At 39.4% G+C, this 24,620-nt stretch overlaps 1 protein-coding gene across 4 annotated transcripts in view; it reads left to right on the top strand.

Moving 5' to 3' along the window:
• atp2b3b (ATPase plasma membrane Ca2+ transporting 3b) overlaps positions 1-24,620 on the top strand; it is a 137,928-nt gene that overhangs the window by 18,644 nt on the left and 94,664 nt on the right. For all 4 annotated transcript variants that reach the window (XM_047347739.1, XM_047347489.1, XM_047347569.1 and 1 more), the window contains exons 4-8: positions 6,852-7,109; positions 7,911-8,036; positions 12,168-12,293; positions 16,680-16,721; positions 22,035-22,199. In XM_047347739.1, coding sequence (XP_047203695.1) covers positions 6,852-7,109; positions 7,911-8,036; positions 12,168-12,293; positions 16,680-16,721; positions 22,035-22,199 — 717 coding nt within the window. The remainder of the gene's footprint in view (positions 1-6,851; positions 7,110-7,910; positions 8,037-12,167; positions 12,294-16,679; positions 16,722-22,034; positions 22,200-24,620) is intronic.

Here is a 24,620-nt window from a genome sequence, read left to right as displayed (position 1 = left end):
GACATGGGATTTTCATATTGTTCGTTTGACATAAAATGCTTCCTCTAGCAATACTTCGAGAATTTAAGGACAAACTTTGGATTCTTTGTGAATTTTACATTTTCCTCCACAGCTGTCAAATAGTGATAAGGCATTGTAAGGGCTAAGCCTTTTAGGCCTGAGTGCTTCTGCAAGCAAGTTCAGATCTCACCCTATGACAACCACAACGTGTGATGGGATGACGGGGTGCGTGATGAGGCATGCTGGGAGTGCAGACTGGATCCCTTTAATAACTGCTTCCAGTTCTAGCTAGTATTATTATCTATTTGAAAATTCAGCTAAATTTAAAAGTACACCCCGAGTGACAGAAATCTTTGTTACTTCTTTATTTTTATTGGTATTAGAGAATATTGATAATAGCAATAGTTTCTAAAATAAAATGTTGCCAAAATACATTAGAGGTTTTTACAATATATAACTACAGCATAAACAATACAGGAAACATATTAAGTTGTTGAATGTATAGTTTTGGGTGTGTAATCTCAGCCTTCTAAAAGTACCATTTTAATGTAATTTATTTTGGGCTTGTCATTGTTGTAGTGAACATAAACTACATAAAATTATATTAATGTTCACAAATCAATCAGCCTTCTAACTTCTTCAAATGAATCCTAGTTGGTTCCAAGTTTTAGATCAAGACAGAACCAGATAGTTAATATGCAGGGTAAGGCTCTTAAAGAAACTTGCTGGGTTAAGCTTAGCTGATCTCCATGGTGAGGAGAGATATAGAGTCGACCCAAAGTCTGCACAAATTTTACACAAAATAGACAAAAATTGTAGTGATGACAAACAGAACATTTAACAAATTTTAACGAGGTATGGGATCAACTATTTCCCGGTCTGGACGGGCTTGCTTGCTGGATGTGGTGTGCTAAATTTGCTTGTCTTAGTTCCAAGGAAGATTCCACTTCTTGAGGTGGATTGGTTAATTGGGAAATGAATAACCAATCAGGCGCAGATTTGAGAAAAAAACGTGAGGGTGATCACATGAACAGCTAAGGATGATTTTAGCAAAATCTTTTTCTCTAAAGGTTTTTTCCTTTGGGCCTTAGATTCTTGATAATGTCAGTCATCTCATGACTGACTTTTTGCACTCATTAACTCTCCTGTAATTTCAAGCCTGTAATCATGTTATTGATTAAAAACAGCATTCATATTCAAAGTTTGTCACAGTCAATATTGGAATTACAGTTAATTGTGGATTTTTTTAAAGACTGTTTTGAAACCTGTTTTTCCTTTTGGGTCCAATCTAAAATAAACTTTCACATGCACTGTCATGGTAATAAGATAGACAACTTGACAATAATGTATCCTAGCATCTGTGTGTTTTGAGATCCCTGGCTGCCAATGGTTTGGATTAGAAGTTGATTGACTAAATCCATGGCCCTCTGATGCATTTTAAGTGACTTGCAGAAGAGGCAGCTGAAGTGGATTAAATTTCACATTTTAGGATAATTTGCTTTGCTACACTTTAAAGTAGGCTAATCCTTTTCTTGGATTTTGGTCTGAAGTTTCACAGGATAAATATAAAGCACGGAACTATACTAAACCAAAAAACAAGCCCTAGATGTGAAGACAACTGTGAAAATAATAGCAACAGTAAAAACTTAATTCTATTAGTAAAACTACAGTTGGCACCCCGCCTAAATTCAGATAGAATAGAGGCAGTAATTCAAATACCTTACTTTACTGCAAAGTTATTGCACTAGGTTATAGCCAAACTCTCTCTTTGACTTCATAACAAAATTCATGTGCTGACTTTTCTGTCAACTTATTGGTTAAACACATTTACTCAAATAAAACAAAATACTAAATAGAATAAAGCCACGCCCAAGCATTTGCTCTATGTGTAGTGTGTAGGGGTTTTGTAGGTAACATTCACTAAAAATAATAATACATTTTTGTAATGTTATATGGTAACAATAATAAAAATGAAATCATGTTAATAAGCAGAGACAAAAGCCTATAAAGAAAGAAAGGTTCAACTGTGGTGTCCTTGTGGGAAGGAAGTGGTCTGGGTCAACAGAGGATGCAGATAAGGGACAAACTGGTTCAGAAACCTCAGAATATATACAAGGTAACAGAGCACATGCAAAATCGTGCTACACTGACCGTGTAGCATGTTTAAAATAAAGCAAGCTTGTTCAAGAAAGCTGCATTTAAATTGTCAAGTTCAATTTGAACTTAATGTTTCTAGGAGTCGCCCTGGCAACTTTAAACAGTGGTCTTTTGACTGTGAAAGACTGCTGGAAGCTGGAACATTTAGAAGTAAACCTCAGCAAGTTCATGCAGAAAGGGGTAGCCAATGTATTATAACACGGGAGGAAAGTTTTTGTCTGTTTGCCATGTGATCAAGTGAGAAAGAAAATAGCACAACTTTTTCATGGGAAACTGTTATCGGTGAAATGGATGCCATTCTTTCTTACTTTAAAGTGACACCATTAAGCTAAACTTACGTGACTTTAACAGTAATGCCAGAATGTGCTAGCATACCTGGATTGGCATGCTGATGCCAGATCCAGCCGTAGAGGGATTTCAGATCCTAGCTTGTGGGGATGACAAAGAAGTGGAGTGGAGCAGAATCTTCTGACCTTCTCTAAGATGAATAATTGTACAAACGTGTTGAACTTACATAAATGATTGTGCTGTGCATGAGATAAAATTATATGAGAGCAGAGTATAAACCATAAATCATATTTAATGTGCCATTTTCAGGAACAGGTGCTGACCTCTTTTAGACTATATTGAAAACTACAGTGCCTTGCGAAAGTACTCGGACCCCTTGAACTGGTCAACCTCTTGCCACATTTCAGGCATCAAACATAAATATATAAAATTCAAATTTTTTGTGAAGAATCAACAACAAGTGGGACACAATCGTGAAGTGGAATGAAATTTATTGGATGTGTCAAACGTTTTTGACAAATAAAAAACAGCAATATTATTCAGCCCCTTTACTTTCAGTGCAGCAAATTCACTCCAGAAGTTCAGTGAGGATCTCTGAATGATCCAATGTTGTCCCAAATGACTGATGATGATAAATAGAATCCACCTGTGTGTAATCAAGTCTCTGTATAAATGCATCTGCTCTGTGATAGTCTCAGGGTTCTGTTCAAAGCGCAGAGAGCATCATGAAGACCAAGGAACACACCGGGCAGGTCCGAGATACTGTTGTGGAGAAGTTTAAAGCCGGATTTGGATACAAAAAGATTTCCCAAGCTTTAAACATCCCAAGGAGCACTGTGCCAGCAATCATATTGAAATGGAAGGAGTATCAGACCACTGCAAATCTACCAAGACCCGGCCGTCCCTCTAAACCTTTATCTCGAACAAGGAGAAGACTGATAAGAGCTGCAGTTCATCCATGATCACTCTGGATGAACTGCAGAGATCTACAGCTGAGGTGGGAGAGTCTGTCCATAGGACAACAATCAGTCGTACACTGCACAAATCTGGCCTTTATGAAAGAGTGACAAGAAGAAAGCCATTTCTCAAAGATATCCATAAAAAGTCTCGTTTAAAGTTTGCCACAAGCCACCTGGGAGACACACCAAACATGTGGAAGAAGGTGCTCTGGTCAGATGAAACCAAAATCGAACTGTTTGGCCACAATGCAAAACGATATGTTTGACGTAAAAACAACACAGCTCATCACCCTGAACACACCATCCCCACTGTCAAACATGGTGGTGGCAGCATCATGGTTTGGGCCTGCTTTTCGTCAGCAGGGACAGGGAAGATGGTCAAAATTGATGGGAAGATGGATGGGGCCAAATACAGGACCGTTCTGGAAGACAACCTGTTGAGTCTGCAAGAGACCTGAGACTGGGACGGAGATTTATCTTCCAACAAGACAATGATCCAAAACATAAAGCCAAATCTACAATGGAATGGTTCACAAATAAACGTATCCAGGTGTTGGAATGCCCAAGTCAAAGTCCAGACCTGAATCCAATCGAGAATCTGTGGAAAGAGCTGAAGACTGCTGTTCACGAACGCTCTCCATCCAACCTCACTGAGCTCAAGCTGTTTTGCAAGGAAGAATGGGCAAGAATTTCAGTCTCTCGATGTGCAAAACTGATAGAGACATACCCCAAGAGACTTGCAGCTGTGATTACAGCAAAGGGTGGCGCAACAAAGTATTAACGCAAGGAGGCCGAATAATATTGCACGCCCCACTTTTCAGTTTTTTATTTGTTAAAAAAGTTTGACACATCCAACAAATTTCATTCCATTTCACGATTGTGTCCCACTTGTTGTTGATTGTTCACAAAAAATTAGAATTTTATATCTTTATGTTTGAAGCCTGAAATGTGGCAAGAGGTTGAAAAGTTCAAGGGGGCCGAATACTTTTGCAAGGCAGTGTATGTACAGTTATCCCAAAATTATTTACACCCCTGGCAGATTACATGTTTTAACTGGACCATCATGTTTCTTCTGACTCAAAGTAATATTAATGTTTTGGAGTGGCCCAACCAGAATCCTGACTACAATCCGACCACATGGAGGGAGTTAAAGATTAGGGTGATGGCAAGGAGAAAGTCCAACTAATACAGGTCCTTCTCAAAAAATTAGCATATTGTGATAAAGTTCATTATTTTCCATAATGTCATGATGAAAATTTAACATTCATATATTTTAGATTCATTGCACACTAACTGAAATATTTCAAGTCTTTTATTGTCTTAATACGGATGATTTTGGCATACAGCTCATGAAAACCCAAAATTCCTATTTCACAAAATTAGCATATCATTAAAAGGGTCTCTAAACAAGCTATGAACCTAATCATCTGAATCAACGAGTTAACTCTAAACACCTGCAAAAGATTCCTGAGGCCTTTAAAACTCCCAGCCTGGTTCATCACTCCAAACCCCAATCATGGGTAAGACTGCCGACCTGACTGCTGTCCAGAAGGCCACTATTGACACCCTCAAGCAAGAGGGTAAGACACAGAAATAAATTTCTGAACAAATAGGTTGTTCCCAGAGTGCTGTATCAAGGCACCTCAGTGGGAAGTCTGTGGGAAGGAAAAGGTGTGGCAGAAAACGCTGCACAACGAGAAGAGGTGACCGGACCCTGAGGAAGATTGTGGAGAAGGGCCAATTCCAGACCTTGGGGGACCTGCGGAACCAGTGGACTGAGTCTGGAGTAGAAACATCCAGAGCCACCGTGCACAGGCGTGTGCAGGAAATGGGCTACAGGTGCCACATTCCCCAGTCCTGGGCTACAGAGAAGCAGCACTGGACTGTTGCTCAGTGGTCCAAAGTACTTTTTTCGGATGAAAGCAAATTCTGCATGTCATTCGGAAATCAAGGTGCCAGAGTCTGGAGGAAGACTGGGGAGAAGGAAATGCCAAAATGCCAGACGTCCAGTGTCAAGTACCCACAGTCAGTGATGGTCTGGGGTGCCGTGTCAGCTGCTGGTGTTGGTCCACTGTGTTTTATCAAGGGCAGGGTCAATGCAGCTAGCTATCAGGAGATTTTGGAGCACTTCATGCTTCTATCTGCTGAAAAGCTTTATGGAGATGAAGATTTCATTTTTCAGCACAACCTGGCACCTGCTCACAGTACCAAAACCACTGGTAAATGGTTTACTGACCATGGTATCACTGTGCTCAATTGGCCTGCCAACTCTCCTGATCTGAACCCCATAGAGAATCTGTGGGATATTGTGAAGAGAACGTTGAGAGACTCAAGACCCAACACTCTGGATGAGCTAAAGGCCGCTATCGAAGCATCCTGGGCCTCCATAAGACCTCAGCAGTGCCATAGGCTGATTGCCTCCATGCCACGCCGCATTGAAGCAGTCATTTCTGCCAAAGGATTCCCGACCAAGTATTGAGTGCATAACTGTACATGATTATTTGAAGGTTGACGTTTTTTGTATTAAAAACACTTTTCTTTTATTGGTCGGATGAAATATGCTAATTTTGTGAGATAGGAATTTTGGGTTTTCATGAGCTGTATGCCAAAATCATCTGTATTAAGACAATAAAAGACCTGAAATATTTCAGTTAGTGTGCAATGAATCTAAAATATATGAATGTTAAATTTTCATCATTACATTATAGAAAATAATGAACTTTATCACAATATGCTAATTTGTTGAGAAGGACCTGTATATGTTTGCTTATAGAAAAGAAAATATCAAAAATATCAGTAGAAACTTGTAAAAAGCTACAATTATAGGAAGTGTTTCATTATTAAAATGCTAATAAAGGCTTTTCTGTTTTTTGTAAAAAGGGTGTAAATATTTTTTTATATGAAAATTCTATTAAAATGTAAATAAAAACTTCTTTCTTCAAAAATGATACCTCTTGTACATTGTCTTGTGTCACTTCCTATCAAAAACAAACTTCTTGGTTAAATAAAGTAGATTTAAATTAAAATATGCCAGGAATGTGAATAAGTTTTGGGTTACCAATACATAATACCAAATATTACCATATTGCCAAATAGTGGGAGGGTACAGAGAACAGGAGAATGGAATGCAGATGTAAAGAGCTGATGATGCTTCATTTAAATGCAATGTCCTAATGCACCAGATTTGCTAATTAACACATGACATCATCTAGCAACATGTATCAATGTTTTTAAGAAATTGGTTTAAGTTAGGTTTTACATAAGTAAATACTTAATGTAGAAGATGTATCATATATGTTATGAGTCATGTTTTGTTATGTTTAATTTCAATTAATTAACAGTTGTAATTGAAGTCTGGGACCACCAATGCAAATGTTACTTTATCTGAGAAATTTGTGAGGTTTGATTTAAACCTTGTAACCTAATATCTACATATCGTCTCCACAGTGTGTGGAGAAGCAAATGCGGGAGCAGAGGATGAAGGGGAAGCTGACGCTGGCTGGATCGAGGGAGCCGCCATCCTGCTTTCGGTTGTGTGTGTCGTCCTGGTGACGGCGTTTAACGACTGGTCCAAAGAAAAACAGTTCCGGGGTCTGCAGAGCCGGATTGAACAGGAGCAGAGGTTTGCAGTGGTTCGGAAAGGAAACGTCATCCAAATCCCCGTGGCTGACATTGTGGTGGGGGACATGGCACAGGTCAAATATGGTAGGGAAACTGTCCCTGTCTGCGTCGTCTCACACAAATTGACTTTATGATTTCTTTAGACTGAAAAGTTGTAAAGCTGGTATAAGTTTAAAAGAAATGTAGATAACTGGAAAATTGAAGTCTAACTGGGACCAAAAAAATATGGAAAGCTCTTTAAAGGAATTTGCTTGTAAAACTCTAAAACGTTTGCATTTCTCAGGGCATTTACTCATAAACGATCAGAACTTTGTGGCCAATTTCTGGTCTGCAATTTTTGTGAAACTTTGACTTGCCAATATCGATTTTAACTGATTTTATTTTCTCTTTAAGAACTATAGTATAAAGACATAAGAGCAGACTTCAAAATATATTCTACTAGCCTTGCTGCAGTGAGCGGGCATTAATTATTCATCTTAGGAGACAAGGTGTATGCTAGCAGAGTTTCTATTAAATTGTTTTACAAATATTTTAACACAAAGACAAAATGGTCATAGCTAATTACATTCATAATTTTTCTTCTAAATTTATAATGTTTACATGTAAACTCATATTCTTTAAATATAAAAATGTATCTAAATATCTTGTAAAGGCTCAATTCTTGACCTCTATCCCTCTGTACATTTTAATAGACCTACTTCATTCTTAGCCCATTTCCTCATGAATTATTCAGTCTCTAAATGCACTGTTGATCTCCCTAATATGTAATGGTATCAACTACCTAACATAGAAACAAGAAATATTAAAACAATAGCGTATGCATGATGTAATTTGAACAAAAAGGACAAGCATACAAGGCTGATCTGAATGTGATCTGTGCTTCAGGTGACCTGCTTCCTGCTGACGGTATCTTGGTCCAAGGCAATGACCTGAAGATAGACGAGAGCTCCTTGACAGGAGAGTCTGACCACGTACGCAAATCTGTGGACAAGGACCCCATGCTGCTCTCAGGTTTCTTCTTAGCTCCTTGCTACTCTTTTGCCATCATCAGTCAAGTGAGCTTTAATTTACATAGCCTACTTTTTATATCAGTGGGCTTAAAACATACAATAGAGTTGTGATTTCTTTGTTTTTTGAAAAGCACAGTTCCAAATACACACCTTGGTCATTACATTAAATGAAATCATAAAGTTGTCACAGTGTCACCTAGAAAGATGTTGGTATGCATTTGATTTGATGGAAAATGCTGAGCTTGCAGCTCAATTGCTTTCAGTGAAGAGTTAATTAGTTTTGCAGTAAGACAAAGCAACAGTGATAGAGGTCTGATCTAGACCACAACTTATTCATCCAGCTCAGGTCGGGTTGTATGTTGACTACAGGAAATGATGAGTCAATGAGCTGCTCTAGCAGAACCATAAATTCAGTAACCCTACCTGGAAACCTTTGTCTTCCTTTAGTGTGTGCTAATGAATAATGCAAAAGCAATTCTCTCTCTGCCGTTATGCCCTGTAGATGTCTTTGACAGTTTTTAGACATTATTTGTGCTTGTGAAGATTAGCATATATTCTTTCAAATACATTCTTAAAACTAAAGACACTACATATATTTACTGCACAATCAGTCATTTCTTTTATTGATTTATATCATTTTCTTCAATTTAGGGACTCATTGATTTTGTCAGTCGATTGCTGAATAAATGTTAGCAGAAGAAAAGTAGGACTGAGTTTTAGGGTTGAGAAGAACTCCGTATATCGCCCATGCTGTTGTTAGCACCAGGAGGTTCTTTTTAAGAAAGCAATGTCTGAGCCACAAACACAAAATACCGGATAATTATGATAAAACTATATTCTAATAAGTAAATCTTTATTTAATTACTGTGTTGAAGTTGTTGCAAAGCATACCAATAAAATTGTTTTATGTACAAATTTGATTCTGCTCGTAAATCTTTATCCTGTAGGGTTCAGTGAAACACACCATCACCTCTGTATGACCAAAATATCACAATGACAAACAATTATGAAGAGACAAGGAACACACGAAACAACAAAAAACACAGTTAAAACTGGTCACATGACAGCAACAAAGGAGGAGCGAATTAAATTCACAAAGGCATAGAATCTTTTGTGACCAAAGAAACAAAATGATAGAAAGAAGCTTTGAAAAAAACTACTTTTGTTTGACATCAAATTTTACATCAGGTGGTTTAAGTGTCTTTTTAGCATCTAAAGCCTTGAAATAAGATTTAAAGTTATTTGTATCAATTTAGTGTTTAATTTATCCAAGTGGTCACATGAACACACATCTTTAAATGTTTTGCCTTTGGTTAAAGCATATATAATCTACCAGCTGGTTAAAAATCTCAGTTGGCAACATTTAGGTGTTTAACAAAATAAGGTTTAGTTTCCAAAAGAAAAGAGTACATATTGTGTTGCATTTTTTAACACTACGCCACGCCTTCTCGACTTTGTGGTTTTAAGTCTCAACCAATTGAAATTACAAGTTCCAAAACTGCTTTCAGTCATAAAGGCTGAAGGAAAGTGATACATGATTTTTAGATTTTTTATCAAAAGAAATCTGAAAGAGTGGTCAGCTTTTTTATTCAGTCCCTTTTACACTGATGCTACTGAATAAAATCCAGTACAACCATTTGCTTTCCGATGTAACCTAGTAAGTAAATGGAGTCCAGCTGTTTGTAAATTAATCTTAGCATAAATCCAGTTGTTCTGTTTCTGGCCTCAGATGTTTGTTAGAGAACATTAATGAACAAGCAGCATCATAAAGACCAAGAGAACATTGTGGAGAAGTTTAAAGCAGGGTTGGGTTATAAAACACTATCACAAGCTTTAATCATGTCACAGAGCTCTGTTCAATCCATCATCTGAAAATGAGAAGGGTATGGGCCAACTGCAAACATACCAAAACATGACTGTCCACCTAAACTGACTGGGCGAGGAGAGCATTAATCAGAGAAGCAGTGAAAAGGCCCCTGGTAACCTTGGAGGAGTTGCAGAAATCCATAGCTTAGGTAGGATAATCTGTTGACAGGACAAGTATTGGTCATTCCCTATAAATCTGTGGCAAGAAGACAGCCATTGCTGTAAGGAAGTCATATGTGTTCATGTTTGCAGTTAGCTACAGGCCATGTAGGGAACACAACAAATGTGTAAAAGGTACTTTGATCACATAAGACCAAAACTGAACTTTTTGGCCTTCATGTAAAATGCTGTGTGTGGCAGAAAAATACACTGCACATCACCCAAAAACCATTACCACTTAAAAACATGGTGGTGGACCTATAATGCTGTGAGATAGTGGTGGAAGTTCACTTTCCAGCAAAAAACATAAAAAGATCCTAGACATAGAGCCAGATTTACAATGGAATGGCTTATATCACAGCATATCATGTGTTAGAATGCCCCAGTCAAAGCCCAGACCTAAATCCATTGGATAATTAGTGGCAAAACTTGAAAACTGCTGTTCACTGATGCTCTGTGACTGAGCTTGTGCTATTACTAAGACAAGTGGGTAAAGATGTTAGTCTCTACAAACCTGGTATAGACATACCCCAAAACGCCTGCAGCTGTCATTACAAAAGGTAGTTACACAAAGGTGAAAACATATATACCCATGTAGCATTTTCCTTCCACTTCCCGCTATCCACTACATTTTGTTGGTCTGTGACATCTAATCTCAATACACTGAAATTTGTAGTTATAACATGACAGAATGTGGAAGAGTTCAAGTGATATGAATACTTTTGCAAGACACTACAGGGGTTGGAAAATGGAAGTGAAACACCTGGTTTTAGACCACAATAATTTATTAGTATGGTGTAGGGCCTCTTTTTGCGGCCAATACAGCGTCAATACGTCTTGGGAATGACATATACAAGTCCTGCACAGTGGTCAGAGGGATTTTAAGCCATTCTTCTTGCAGGATAGTGGCCAGGTCACTACGTGATACTGGTGGAGGAAAACGTTTCCTGACTCGCTCCTCCAAAACACCCCAAAGTGGCTCAATAATATTTAGATCTGGTGACTGCAGGCCATAGGAGATGTTCAACTTCACTTTCATGTTCATCAAACCAATCTTTCACCAGTCTTGCTGTGTGTATTGGTGCATTGTCATCCTGATACACGGCACCACCTTCAGGATACAATGTTTGAACCATTGGATGCACATGGTCCTCAAGAATGGTTCGGTAGTCCTTGGCAGTGACGCGCCCATCTAGCACAAGTATTGGGCCAAGGGAATGCCATGACATGGCAGCCCAAACCATCACTGATCCACCTCCATGCTTCACTCTGGGCATGCAACAATCTGGGTGGTACGCTTCTTTGCGGCTTCTCCACACCGTAACTCTCCCGGATGTGGGGAAAACAGTAAAGGTGGACTCATCAGAGAACAATACATGTTTCACATTGTTCACAGCCCAAGATTTGAGCTCCTTGCACCATTGAAACCGACGTTTGGCATTGGCATGAGTGACCAAAGGTTTGGCTATAGCAGCCCGGCCGTGTATATTGACCCTGTGGAGCTCCTGACAGACAGTTCTGGTGGAAACAGGAGAGTTGAGGTGCACATTTAATTCTGCCGTGATTTGGACAGCCGTGCTTTTGTTTTTTGGATACAATCCGGGTTAGCACCCGAACATCCCTTTCAGACAGCTTCCTCTTGCGTCCACAGTTAATCCTGTTGGATGTGGTTCGTCCTTCTTGGTGGTATGCTGACATTACCCTGGATACCGTGGCTCTTGATACCTCACAAAGACTTGCTGTCTTGGTCACAGATGCGCCAGCAAGACGTGCACCAACAATTTGTCCTCTTTTGAACTCTGGTATGTTGTGTGCATTTCAATATTTTGAGCAAAACTGTGCTCTTACCCTGCTAATTGAACCTTCACACTCTGCTCTTACTGGTGCAATGTACAATCAATGAAGACTGGCTAACCGGGGCTGGTCCAATTTAGCAATGAAACCTCCCACACTAAAATGACAGGTGTTTCAGTTTCATTGTCCAATCTCTGTATGTTGTGTAGTAAGAACATTTAAATGCAAGAATAAACCTTATAACCATTATGGTTCATAGAAAAACATGTCCCGTCCATGAAAGAAAGCTCAGCTGATGTGTTTTTCTCTTAAGGTACCCATGTGATGGAGGGCTCAGGCAGGATGCTAGTGACAGCCGTAGGCGTCAACTCCCAGACGGGCATCATCTTCACCCTGCTTGGTGCAGGAGACGTGGAGGAGGATGTAAAAGAAAAGAAAGGTACGTTACCCTGTGGTGAGATACACCATTTAAGAAGTATGTACTACCATAAAAAAGCTTTTTATCTGAAGATGCATTTTCACTTATTTGTAGTTTTTCTGCTTGTATTAGATTTTAGATTTATGTATAAAGTATTTCCTATCGTGATTATTTTAAATTGGTCCTAAATGAGTTAGTATGAATACAACACACTAACATAAATGGATTAATGAACCGACTTCTGAATTAGCTCATTCATCCCTAAAGCAGGCATCCCTGTGAATAACTGAGCTTGATGATGCTTTATAGGACTTTAGTGCAAGGACCCTGAATGTATTATCCAGAGCACTACAATGACAAAAACACAACCGGGTAATGAGTTGTGAACTTCCAATGGAGGGTTTCACATGTACATGAAGTTTTTGAAAAGTGGTGTTTCACAAGTTCAGTAGACGCCTCTAAAAGACTAAAAAAAAACAAAAAACATGTAAATAAGGCAGAAAAGACAGTTAAACTTAGAAGAACTAAGATCTTTTGACCCATGATGCCCACTTGGTATTTCCTTGTCTGCAAGGAAGAGAGTTTTTTGTATGGTTATAACCTTAGCATGACTGAATAAAAATTTAAAACAAATAGAAAAACTGATGGTCGCATGTTGCTTTATAGGTAACAAGCTTTTCTTACATTGAGTTTGGTCTGAATTAAGTCTGACTGAAAGATTTAGATATACATGAAATGACTATTAAGAATAATGCATCGGTATGCTAACTTTTTGTCACATTGGCTGAAATTGTCAAGTCAAAATTACTGCGGACCAAAAAAATATAATTTCTGAAAAATAACACCAGAAAGAATGATATTATGACCTTTTTTACTTGTACAATAAGCTAAGCATGCAATGATTTAATAAAACAAAACAAGTAGTCATATTTGTTGTTGGAAAAGGATGTGTAATAATCAAATACAAAAATTAAAAAGGGTTTTGCACCTTTGCATTCATAAAGGAAGGCATCAAGTTTGCAAATTATTTTGGGCTTGATTGAAAAAACTAAATAAGAAATTAGTCTCAGCAATAAGAAAATGATTTGGGTCATGCCTGGTGTATTTAGCCAAGTTTGATATATTAATTAAAAGCAGATTTGGCTGCTGCAAAGTCTACTTTTGAGTAAAAGCCACTGGATATTTAATATTGACTATCAATTAAAGAGAATGCCAAAAGCATGGTTTTTAAAAGACAAATACTTTGTGAGGAACAATTTCCACTGTAAGAAGATTTTAATCTGTCTGTAATATGTTTCCCCTAATTAAAAATAAAAAGTATCTGTATGAAGCACCTGTGCTGGCGGGCAAAATTTGTGTCAATTTTGAACTGCAGTTATGGGCTGCATAAAATCATTCCAGGGGCTGCATATGGCTCTCAGGCCGCACTTTGGTCACCCCTGCACTAAAGACAAACAAAAACCTGACCACATTCGCACAGCATTCTAACAGTAGTAGTGAATTAATAAGCACACAGCTGATACAAAATTACCCATAAAATACATAATGACAAACAAATCCAAAAAGAGCTCCAACAGATACAAACCCAGTGGCCTATGTCTTCAAATTCCCTCTAAATTACATATACCGGTAATTATTGATGGAAAACAAAGACCACATACAAATGATTGATTACAAAGAGGCTAAAATACCCACAAGCAAACAAAAACGGCTATGAGGACAGACAAAACAATCATAAAAACAATTCATCTCGAGCAGATGAAAAAGGTTGCAAAATGAAACTATAACCAAAAATCAATGGCCGGATGTATCAAAAACCTAAAAATTAAACACACTGTAAGCACGGAAACCTCTAAATAGTACAAAAGTTTTTAATGGACCATAAAGACATCAAGGGTGGCTCAAAACAAACTCTGAAGGAGCAATCCTAACTGATGGAAAATCAGCTGAGGGACACAAGAGACACCAAGAGCATTAACATAAATGTACATGAATTACTGCATCAATGCAGATCAGTGCAGCATGGCATGGAGGTGATCAGATTGTTACTTTGCTGATATCTGTTAAGGAACCCCAGGCTGCTTTATTAGCAGCCTTCATCCCACCTGCACTGGTGGCTCTGGTGTCTCTCATCTTCCTCTTGACAATAGCCAATAGATTATGGGGTTTAGGTCAGGCCGGATTGCTGGCCAATCGAGCACATAATCATTGAAGCACCTTGGGCAGGTGCCATGTTCTGCTGGAAAAGGAATTTAGCATCTCCAAAAAGCTTGTTAGTGGAGGAAGTATGAAGTTGTCTTAGATATGCTGTGTTTTGTGGCTCTTGAAGCTCTGACTACAGTCACTGTCCCTGATTTGAGATTCTGTTGAAAAGGAATTTCTTAACAATCCCCTCAATGCTATGCTTATTCATGTTGCTGCTGCTGTCATGATCAACAGCTGTTTGTGTTTATGTTCTCACTTGTGTTTGTATTTAGATCCATTCTGTGCCCATCAGTTTGCATTCCCGCAGTTTCCTGCCTGGTTCTCCCTCAGCTGCTCTGCATTCTGTTGATTGTACTCACCTGGCTTTCATGTAACTCATCTCATCTCCCCTGTATTGAAGTTCCTGGTTTCTCTTTTCTCTTCGTTGGATTCGACTATTGCCACTCCTCTGGTTCTCGTGTTCCCCCATTTCCTGCAAGTTTTCTGTTCATCATTAAAATCCTCACTATGCGTCTGCCAATGTCCTGTTGCCGCTTTGGTCCACTACCTTCAAACATAACAACTACAACTTTTTTTTAACCACAATTTGTTCTTCCACTCAACTTTCTAAATTATATGCTTGAAAGCAGTGCTTTAGCAGTGACCTTTTGTGGCTTACCCTAATAGTATGGAGTATCACATGGCCAAAACAACACACACATCATTTAGTAATGTTCTAATTTTAATTGTGCTCTAAGAAACTCAAATTGAAGGAAATTACAAAGAAAATGTTGAGAATTAAAACAAAAAATTCAGATAGTAAAAAACAAATTTTTGTGTATTTCCTTCCCTGTGAGAGTCCTCTGTGATAAGGGGACGGGAATAGATTGTCACATTAGTGCCCAGAAGCTTGCTGTTTTCATAATCCATCCGTGCTCTCACATTGCAAAATGTGTGCTGGTGCCGTTAGTCAGATGCCTTACTGATTTCAGATAACAGCTTTGACAGAAAACACGCCGGCTTAAACTCATAGATAATTTAACCCACGTCCTAACCATCCTTTTCTGCAGGCTCTTTTTTAAGGTCTTTCTCACTAATCACATCTCTTTACAGCCCCTTTCTGTCTTTTCTCTGCTTATCCACACCTCACACTTCTTGTTTACCCCATCATTCTGTACTCTTTGCACTCCCCTATTTCTCCTTCTCCTCCCTTAATTTGAGTGAAAGCGAGGCTGTAGATTCAATCAATTATTGAAAGAGCAGAAGGGGGTGGGAAGGAAGGGATTGAGGGTAAAGCGTTGGTTGGTCAATGCACAAAGCATTAGTCTCTTCTCAAATCTGTTTTGGAAGTGCCCTGCATTCAGACAACAGAGGCTGCACGTACTTTCAAAGGCACTTAAAGTTAACGTCATTAACAGCTTTCACCGCAACTCTGGCTTCTGCACAGGAATGTGTGTGGTATCCTTGGCATCTTCAAAAAGAGAAAACATCATAGCAGCAACAGATAGGATGATGATGGGCATCTTTTGAACAAAATACTTTTCCTCCTTCTGTTTTTAAATATGCATCATCAGTGCCCTTGTGAGTTGGATCATTCAGGCTGTCATGTTTGGAGGTGATCAATTATTCAGTAATATAGTAATATCATAACATGTTAGCTTTTCCTCTGACCATGTTTGTTTTCTGTTTAAACCATTGTCATAGTTCTTTTTTTCATTTTCATGTTGAGGGAGTTATTAATATTCTTATTCTTTGCAGGAGTCATTTGAACAAATACTCAGTTGTACTTATGATCACATTCATTGCTTGAGTTTCTTTCCTTTCTTTTTTCTCCTTTTTGGCAAATTTCCACCCAAAACCTCTCTCTCTCACAGAGGACAGTACTCAGTTGCTCATCTCTACAGATGCCACTAACAGCACAATCACCAATGGTATGTGAGCATAAAGTTATCTGCCATGTCCCTTTCCTCAGTCAGTGAATGGACCCCACAGTGTACACTGTACAGTCAAAGTGACAATAACCTCTGATGGACATTTAAAAATGTCTCTCCGTTTCTTGACCCACTGTAATAATACGATGGCACCTATTTCTCTTCCCTTTAGGTTTGTTTTTGTGTGCAGTTTCTGATTCTGGAAGTGTGTGACTGTCCCAAAATCAGAAATACGATCTGTTTAAGTCTAAATTTGCTTCTGTTTAAATAAACTTCCCCCTTTTTTCCTCAGGAAAACAGGCTGATGGAGCTGTGGAGAACAATCAGAATAAAGGTAAATGTTTTTATCGTACAAATATCCCACAAGCAAAAAAAAAACACTAAAATAGTTGGTTCATTACAGGTTAACTTCTCATGATCCTTGACATAATAATAATAAGGAATAATAATGAAGAATCTTAGATTTGTAGTTGAAGGGACGTAAAGGATTTTTCTAATTTTTGCAATATTGTTCAGGCCCCTATGTGTGGGCCTGTATTTCTTGAAGATTTTTGTAAGAAAGTTAAAGGATACATTTGTCTTGATTAAAAGGATACAATAAAAGTAATCTTTTGATATCTTTAAGATCTGCTTATAGTTATAGTTACTAGATTTCTCAGGCTTCCTAGATGAAATATAGCCGGTTATCATCAGCATAACGATTAACTTTGTTTTGACAAACAGCATTTACCAAACAGCTAACTGTGATACTAATATTGTTTATGTTTGGACTGTTCATTGTATTTTTGTTTAGAAAAAAAGAACACATACCTGTGAAATTATTCTACCCCTTACTTTTATGTACATTTTGTAACATTACAACCATAAACTTCAATGTATTTAATTTGGATTTTGTGTGATAGTCAAACATGTAGTATTAGACAATCATTTAGGTTAAGAAAATGATGCATAGTTTTCAAAATGTTTTACAAAATAAATTCTGAAAAGTGTGGTGTACATATGACCCCTTTATTCCTTTATTCTCATACACCCAAATAAAATCCAGTGTGAAAGAAGTGTCTTTGGTCAGATGACATAAAACCATTTTACCTACATGCAAAACACTATGGGCCTGATCTTCAAAGATCCCAAATGAGGAGTGCTAAATTGCTTGTGTAAAAAAAAAAATTGCACGTGCAATAAGTGGGCATATTGCATGCGATTTAAAAAAAAATTGCGTGCAGTGGATAACAGGTGCAAAAGAGGTGCAGACCACCCTCAATAAATGAGGAAATTGCTGTTCACAGCAGCAGGTTTGCCATAGCAGCCTCTGGCCTAACGAGATTATTTTCCTACTCTGTTCATTTGTGCTGGGCACTTCTGAGTGTGTAATTGCCCATGCAGAAGGTGAGTTTGAAATTGTTCTGCAAGCAGATGCTTTATGTTTGTAGTGCTGACGGACCTTGTGAGGCAAAGACTACATTGTTTTTTGCCTTTAATTAGAATGATGGATTACAGGCCATTGCACTGGAGGGCAGAGTTGTGTCCACAGTGGCGAGTGTCCTCCACCATCAGTGCGCACATGGGGCAGCTGGTCAGTGCTGCGTCTGCACCATAGGAGCACTCACAGCTTATTATCTGTGTTGCTTGACATAACTCGCAACGGTTGCAGCTTAGAAATTGGCCAATCAATATTACCAATAAAAAAGAGGAACTTGTCTGTCAAAGAATTTTTTAGAGGTTTGCCTCCCTTGATCTTTTAATTCTTTTTGGAGACTCACCGTGTCCTTTTTTTTTTTTGAGAGTATATGTTTGAAGAGTTCATCATAAACAGCATGCATTTTAGTCGGGTGGACAACTTTGCTGCGCAGCTTGGCATGCTTCGCAGCGTTGGATGTCGCAGCGGCGGGCGTTGCAACTCTGACGTCACCAGAGTTTATGAAAAGCAATGGAAACAAACTTTTAACTGCCATTTCCAGTCGTAGTTCACGACGTTAGGTGGCATCTCTGGAGAAATAGAAGCTAGCGGGCAAGTTTAATTTCCTCCACACTGGCCATTCCTGGAAAAGCTTGAAAGCTGGATATCTGTCTGATACAAGAAGATCAGAAGATCCGTATCCCGATCGAAGACAGTCAGATGCGACACAGGCGTAGGTGGAACTCACAGAGGTTTGTTTCCAAGGAGATGAGTTTCCTCCTTGTTTTTCAGTCGACTGCAACGGTTTCTCATATTTTCCCTGATTTGGACGGAGGAGAAGTTTAATTTTTTTGAGTTGATCACAGACCTGTGACACTCTGGTTCCCCCCTGTTTTTTCTTCAGACCCATGACCCATCCTCAAGGCGGTGAAGAGAAGAAATCGACATCAGAGCAATTTCTCTTTATAATAAATTGTATAGGTGTATTTAGACGTCTGGGCAGGGTGAGGCATATTAAGGTAAATTAGGATCACCTTTAGTTAATCCAAGGTATTAACTTGTTGCATGAAATATTGGGTAAAGTGTTTCATGCTGAACTCTTTTGATTCGCTGTCTGAATACTGTGTAAGCGCAGCGAGCGGCTACGCTCAAGTTTGGATGCGTTTGTCCTGCTGTTGGCCAATCAGCCAGGAGTTAAAGCTGAATTTTGGAAGTTTTTCATTCGAAACAGACTGCAGTCTGGACCTCGTGGCCTGGCCACTCCGTTAATTATTCCATCATTTTATTACCTTCAGCTGCTAGTGGCTAAGGGGCCAGCTGCTAGATGCTCTGCGTCCGGGGCGTGGCCCTACCGTTCTACCAGCTGATAGCCGCTGTCGAGACACACACACGGAGAAAGGCTTCATAGCGTAGTGGTTTGATCATCTTTCCAAGTTAATCCAAATTGTTGTGTTATTCTCATTTGTCCATAAGCTGCTGGTTTGATTACCATCTACCCTCCAACACATATCCTTATTTTTGATTATTAGTGTACTCCTTTTTGTAGAAAAGTGCATGCTTTGTAAGGTGAACGTTGTTGGACCGGAATAGTTTAATTGTAAAAGGGACCATTCGTTTAATAAATTTTCACAAAGATAAAGAGACATGTTTGGGTCTTTGTCATATGTCTGCATATTCATGAAGGCAAGCGGGCTAAAAAGTTTGCACCTACTGTTTCATTGATTTTACACACGTAATCCAATTAGCGTTTGGTTTGTAGATCAGGTTTGCGGACAAAAACAGGTTTGCATGTGGTTTTGTACATACAAACCTTTTCAAGATCAGGCCCTATGTGTGGAAAAAACCCTGAACACATGATCCCAACGGTGACACATAACAGTGGCAGCGTTATGCTGTGGGCCTGTGTTTCTTCAGTGGGGACAGAGAACCTAGTCAGAGTTGATGGGTAGGTGAATGGATCCAAATACAGGACAATCCTGGATAGTGTTATATGCCATATCTACAATAGAAATGTGTAGATGAAAGTCTATTACTGTGTTAAAATGGACTAGTCAAACTACAGACCTAATGACAAATAATCTGTGGCACCACTTGAAAATTGTTGATCACACGCACAATCTGTTATCCAGTTTGTCAAAGCTGGAGCTATTTTACAAAAAGGAAGGGCAACTCTTTATGTGACTTTCTACATGTGCATTGTTCTAAAAATACATGTGAATGGTACACTTGTCATATATGTATTTATAAAAGACTTTTAAAATCATGTCATTTTTATTTACTTCTTAAACCTATACACTATATGGTCCTGGTCTATCACATAATATCTCAAAAAGTAAACTGAAGTTTATGGCTCTAACATGACAAAATTAAAAAATGTCAAAAGTTATGGTTATTTTGGCAATACGCACATTAAATGTAGCCAATATTTGGGTTAGTGGGTGGAAATTATTTTTTGAAGTACCTATGTTTTTACTTCAGGTGTACAGGTCCTTCTCAAAATATTAGCATATTGCGATAAAGTTAATTATTTTCCATAATGTCATGATGAAAATTTAACATTCATATATTTTAGATTCATTGCACACTAACTGAAATATTTCAGGTCTTTTATTGTCTTAATACGGATGATTTTGGCATACAGCTCATGAAAACCCAAAATTCCTATCTCACAAAATTAGCCTATTTCATCCGACCAATAAAAGAAAAGTGTTTTTAATACAAAAAACGTCAACCTTCAAATAATCATGTACAGTTATGCACTCAATACTTGGTCGGGAATCCTTTTGCAGAAATGACTGCTTCAATGCGGCGTGGCATGGAGGCAATCAGCCTATGGCACTGCTGAGGTCTTATGGAGGCCCAGGATGCTTCGATAGCGGCCTTTAGCTCATCCAGAGTGTTGGGTCTTGAGTCTCTCAACGTTCTCTTCACAATATCCCACAGATTCTCTATGGGGTTCAGGTCAGGAGAGTTGGCAGGCCAATTGAGCACAGTGATACCATGGTCAGTAAACCATTTACCAGTGGTTTTGGCACTGTGAGCAGGTGCCAGGTCGTGCTGAAAAATGAAATCTTCATCTCCATAAAGCTTTTCAGCAGATGGAAGCATGAAGTGCTCCAAAATCTCCTGATAGCTAGCTGCATTGACCCTGCCCTTGATAAAACACAGTGGACCAACACCAGCAGCTGACACGGCACCCCAGACCATCACTGACTGTGGGTACTTGACTTCTGGCATTTTGGCATTTCCTTCTCCCCAGTCTTCCTCCAGACTCTGGCACCTTGATTTCCGAATGACATGCAGAATTTGCTTTCATCCGAAAAAAGTACTTTGGACCACTGAGCAACAGTCCAGTGCTGCTTCTCTGTAGCCCAGGTCAGGCGCTTCTGCCGCTGTTTCTGGTTCAAAAGTGGCTTGACCTGGGGAATGCGGCACCTGTAGCCCATTTCCTGCACACGCCTGTGCACGGTGGCTCTGGATGTTTCTACTCCAGACTCAGTCCACTGCTTCCACAGGTCCCCCAAGGTCTGGAATCGGCCCTTCTCCACAATTTTCCTCAGGGTCCGGTCACCTCTTCTCGTTGTGCAGCGTTTTCTGCCACACTTTTTCCTTCCCACAGACTTCCCACTGAGGTGCCTTGATACAGCACTCTGGGAACAGCCTATTCGTTCAGAAATGTCTTTCTGTGTCTTATCCTCTTGCTTGAGGGTGTCAATAGTGGCCTTCTGGACAGCAGTCAGGTCGGCAGTCTTACCCATGATTGGTGTTTTGAGTGATGAACCAGGCTGGGAGTTTTAAAGGCCTCAGGAATCTTTTGCAGGTGTTTAGAGTTAACTCGTTGATTCAAATGATTAGGTTCATAGCTCGTTTAGAGAGCCTTTTATTGATATGCTAATTTTGTGAGATAGGAATTTTGGGTTTTCATGAGCTGTATGCCAAAATCATCCGTATTAAGACAATAAAAGACCTGAAATATTTCAGTTAGTGTGCAATGAATCTAAAATATATGAATGTTACATTTTCATCATGACATTATGGAAAATAATGAACTTTATCACAATATGCTAATATTTTGAGAAGGACCTGTACATTTTATGAAGGGAGTTGTATGTTGTTTACTTTTTCTTTAGGAACAAACCAAATCTCACTGGCCCAGTTCGGGGCTGAGTATGGATGTAGCATGAACTTTACCATCTTGATGTGCTGAAGTAAAAATGTATTAAATGTTTTCTTTTGATGTCTGTTTTTTAGCCAAGAAGCAGGATGGAGGTGTTGCTATGGAGATGCAACCCTTAAAGAGTGCAGAAGGGGGAGAAGTGGAGGACAGAGAGAAGAAGAAGACCAGTGTTCCAAAGAAAGAGAAGAGCGTGTTGCAGGGAAAGCTCACCAAACTAGCTGTTCAAATTGGCAAAGCAGGTGCAAAAATAATTTTTTTATGAATATTTCTACTTATTTATGTGGGAATGTGTGGAGTACCTATTCATTCAATTCAAGTAATTCATATAATGCCAATTCATAACAAATGATATGTAGAGAAGTTATACAGAAAAACATCATCAGATCATTCTAGTTATGTACACATTCAGTTTTATTTCCATACATTCCAATTTAATCTCTGTTATAATATATTGTAATCAAATTCATTTTAGAATCCCAGTTGGCTGAAAATGTTCTAGCTAAGAAAGCCCAGCTAATTGTATCAAGTCATTAACTTGGCGGCAATCACTTATATTCATTGTGGCGACAGTGGAGAAGAATGACTTCATTTACAGGAAGAAACCTCCAGCAGAAGCAGAACCAGACTCAATGTGAGGGGCCATCTGATGCTATTGACTAGGAGTTTTACAGGACAGAGCATACACACACACACACACACACAAATAAACACAGAAGCACCAGTCCAGGGGGATGTTCTATTTTAAAGGAAAATAAACAGCAGCAGTCCTGTTAGTGGCTTGTCTAGGGCAGAAACACAGCTAAACAGATAAGTGTTGAGCCATTAGGGCAATCTATGGGATTCAGTTTAAATTTATTTACACTGCTCCAAAAAATAAAGGGAACACTCAAATAACACATCCTAGATCTGAATGAATGAAATATTCTCATTGAATACTTTGTTCTGTACAAAGTTGAATGTCCTGACAACATAATCACATAAAAATCAATGGAAATCAAATGTATTAACCAATGGAGGCCTGGATTTGGAGTCACACACAAAATTAAAGTGGAAAAACACACTACAGGCTGATCCAACTTTGATGTAATGTCCTTAAAACAAGTCAAAATGAGGCTCAGTATTGTGTGTGACCTCCATGTGCCTGTATGACCTCCCTACAACGACTGGGCATGCTCCTGATGAGACAGCGGATGGTCTCCTGAGGGATCTCCTCCCAGACCTGGACTAAAGCATCCGCCAACTCCTGGACAGTCTGTGGTGCAACGTGATGTTGGTGGATGGAGCGAGACATGATGTCCCAGATGTGCTCAATCGGATTCAGGTCTGGGGAACGGGCGGGCCAGTCCATAGCTTCAATGTCTTCATCTTGCAGGAACTGCTGACACACAATGGCAGTCAGGCTACCTCTGGCGAGCACATGGAAGGCCATGCGCCCTCCAAAGAAATGCCACTCCACAGCAATAGTAACCCACTGCCAAACCGGTCATGCTGAAGGATGTTGCAGGCAGCAGATCGCTCTCCACGGTGTGTCCAAACTCTGTCATATCTGTCACATGTGCTCAGTGTGAACCTGCTTTCATCTGTGAAGAGCACAGGGCACCAGTGGTGAATTTGCAAATCCTGGTGTTCTCTGGCAAATGCCAAGCATCCTGCACGGTGTTGGGCTGTGAGCACAACCCCCATTTGAGGACGTCGGGCCCTCATACCATCCTCATGGAGTCGATTTCTAACCGTTTGTGCAGACACATGCACATTTGTGGCCTGCTGGAGGTCATTTTGCAGGGCTCTGGCAGTGCTCCTCCTGTTACTCCTTGCACAAAGGCAGAGGTAGCGGTCCTGCTGCTGGGTTGTTGCCCTCCTACGGCCTCCTCCATGTCTCCTAGTGTACTAGCCTGTCTCCTGGTAGCGCCTCCAGGCTCTGGACACTACGCTGACAGACACAGCAAACCTTCTTGCCACAGCTCGCATTGATGTGCCATCCTGGATGAGCTGCACTACCTGAGCCACTTGTGTGGGTTGTAGAGTCCATCTCATGCTACCACGAGTGTGAAAGCACCACCAACATTCAAAAGTGACCAAAACATCAGCCAGAAAGCATAGGTACTGAGAAGTGGTCTGTGGTCCCCACCTGCAGAACCACTCCTTTATTGAGTGTGTCTTGCTAATCACCAAAGATTTCCCCCTGTTGTCTATTCCATTTGCACAACAACATGAAATTAATTGTCAATCAGTGTTGCTTCCTAGACAGTTTGATTTCACAGAAGTTTGATTTACTTGGAGTTATATTGTGTTGTTTAAGTGTTCTCTTTATTTTTTTGAGCAGTGTATACAGCACCAAGTCACAACATGTCTCAAGGTACATAACAATAAAAGAACAAAAGTAAATGTAATTCGAATGATGCAGACAGATTCCAAGTCAAGTACTACATTCCATCTGATCCTAGTTATCAAACAATGCAGTCAAGTTCAGTTTATTATTTAACTATGTGAAGTTTTCTATCTAAGGAAACCTGGTAGATTGCATCGAGTCATTGACTTGCAGCATTCACTTTCCTGGATTAGCATGTACCAGAACCAGGTTCAGTGTGAGCTACAATGTGATACAACGAACTGAGGGTTTGAGAGAACAGAGCATACACAGAAGCACTGGCTCAGGGGTA

Source organism: Girardinichthys multiradiatus, chromosome 1, assembly GCF_021462225.1.
Source record: "Girardinichthys multiradiatus isolate DD_20200921_A chromosome 1, DD_fGirMul_XY1, whole genome shotgun sequence".
NCBI classification, from domain to species: domain Eukaryota; kingdom Metazoa; phylum Chordata; class Actinopteri; order Cyprinodontiformes; family Goodeidae; genus Girardinichthys; species Girardinichthys multiradiatus.
This window is presented reverse-complemented; position numbering and strand designations above follow the sequence as displayed.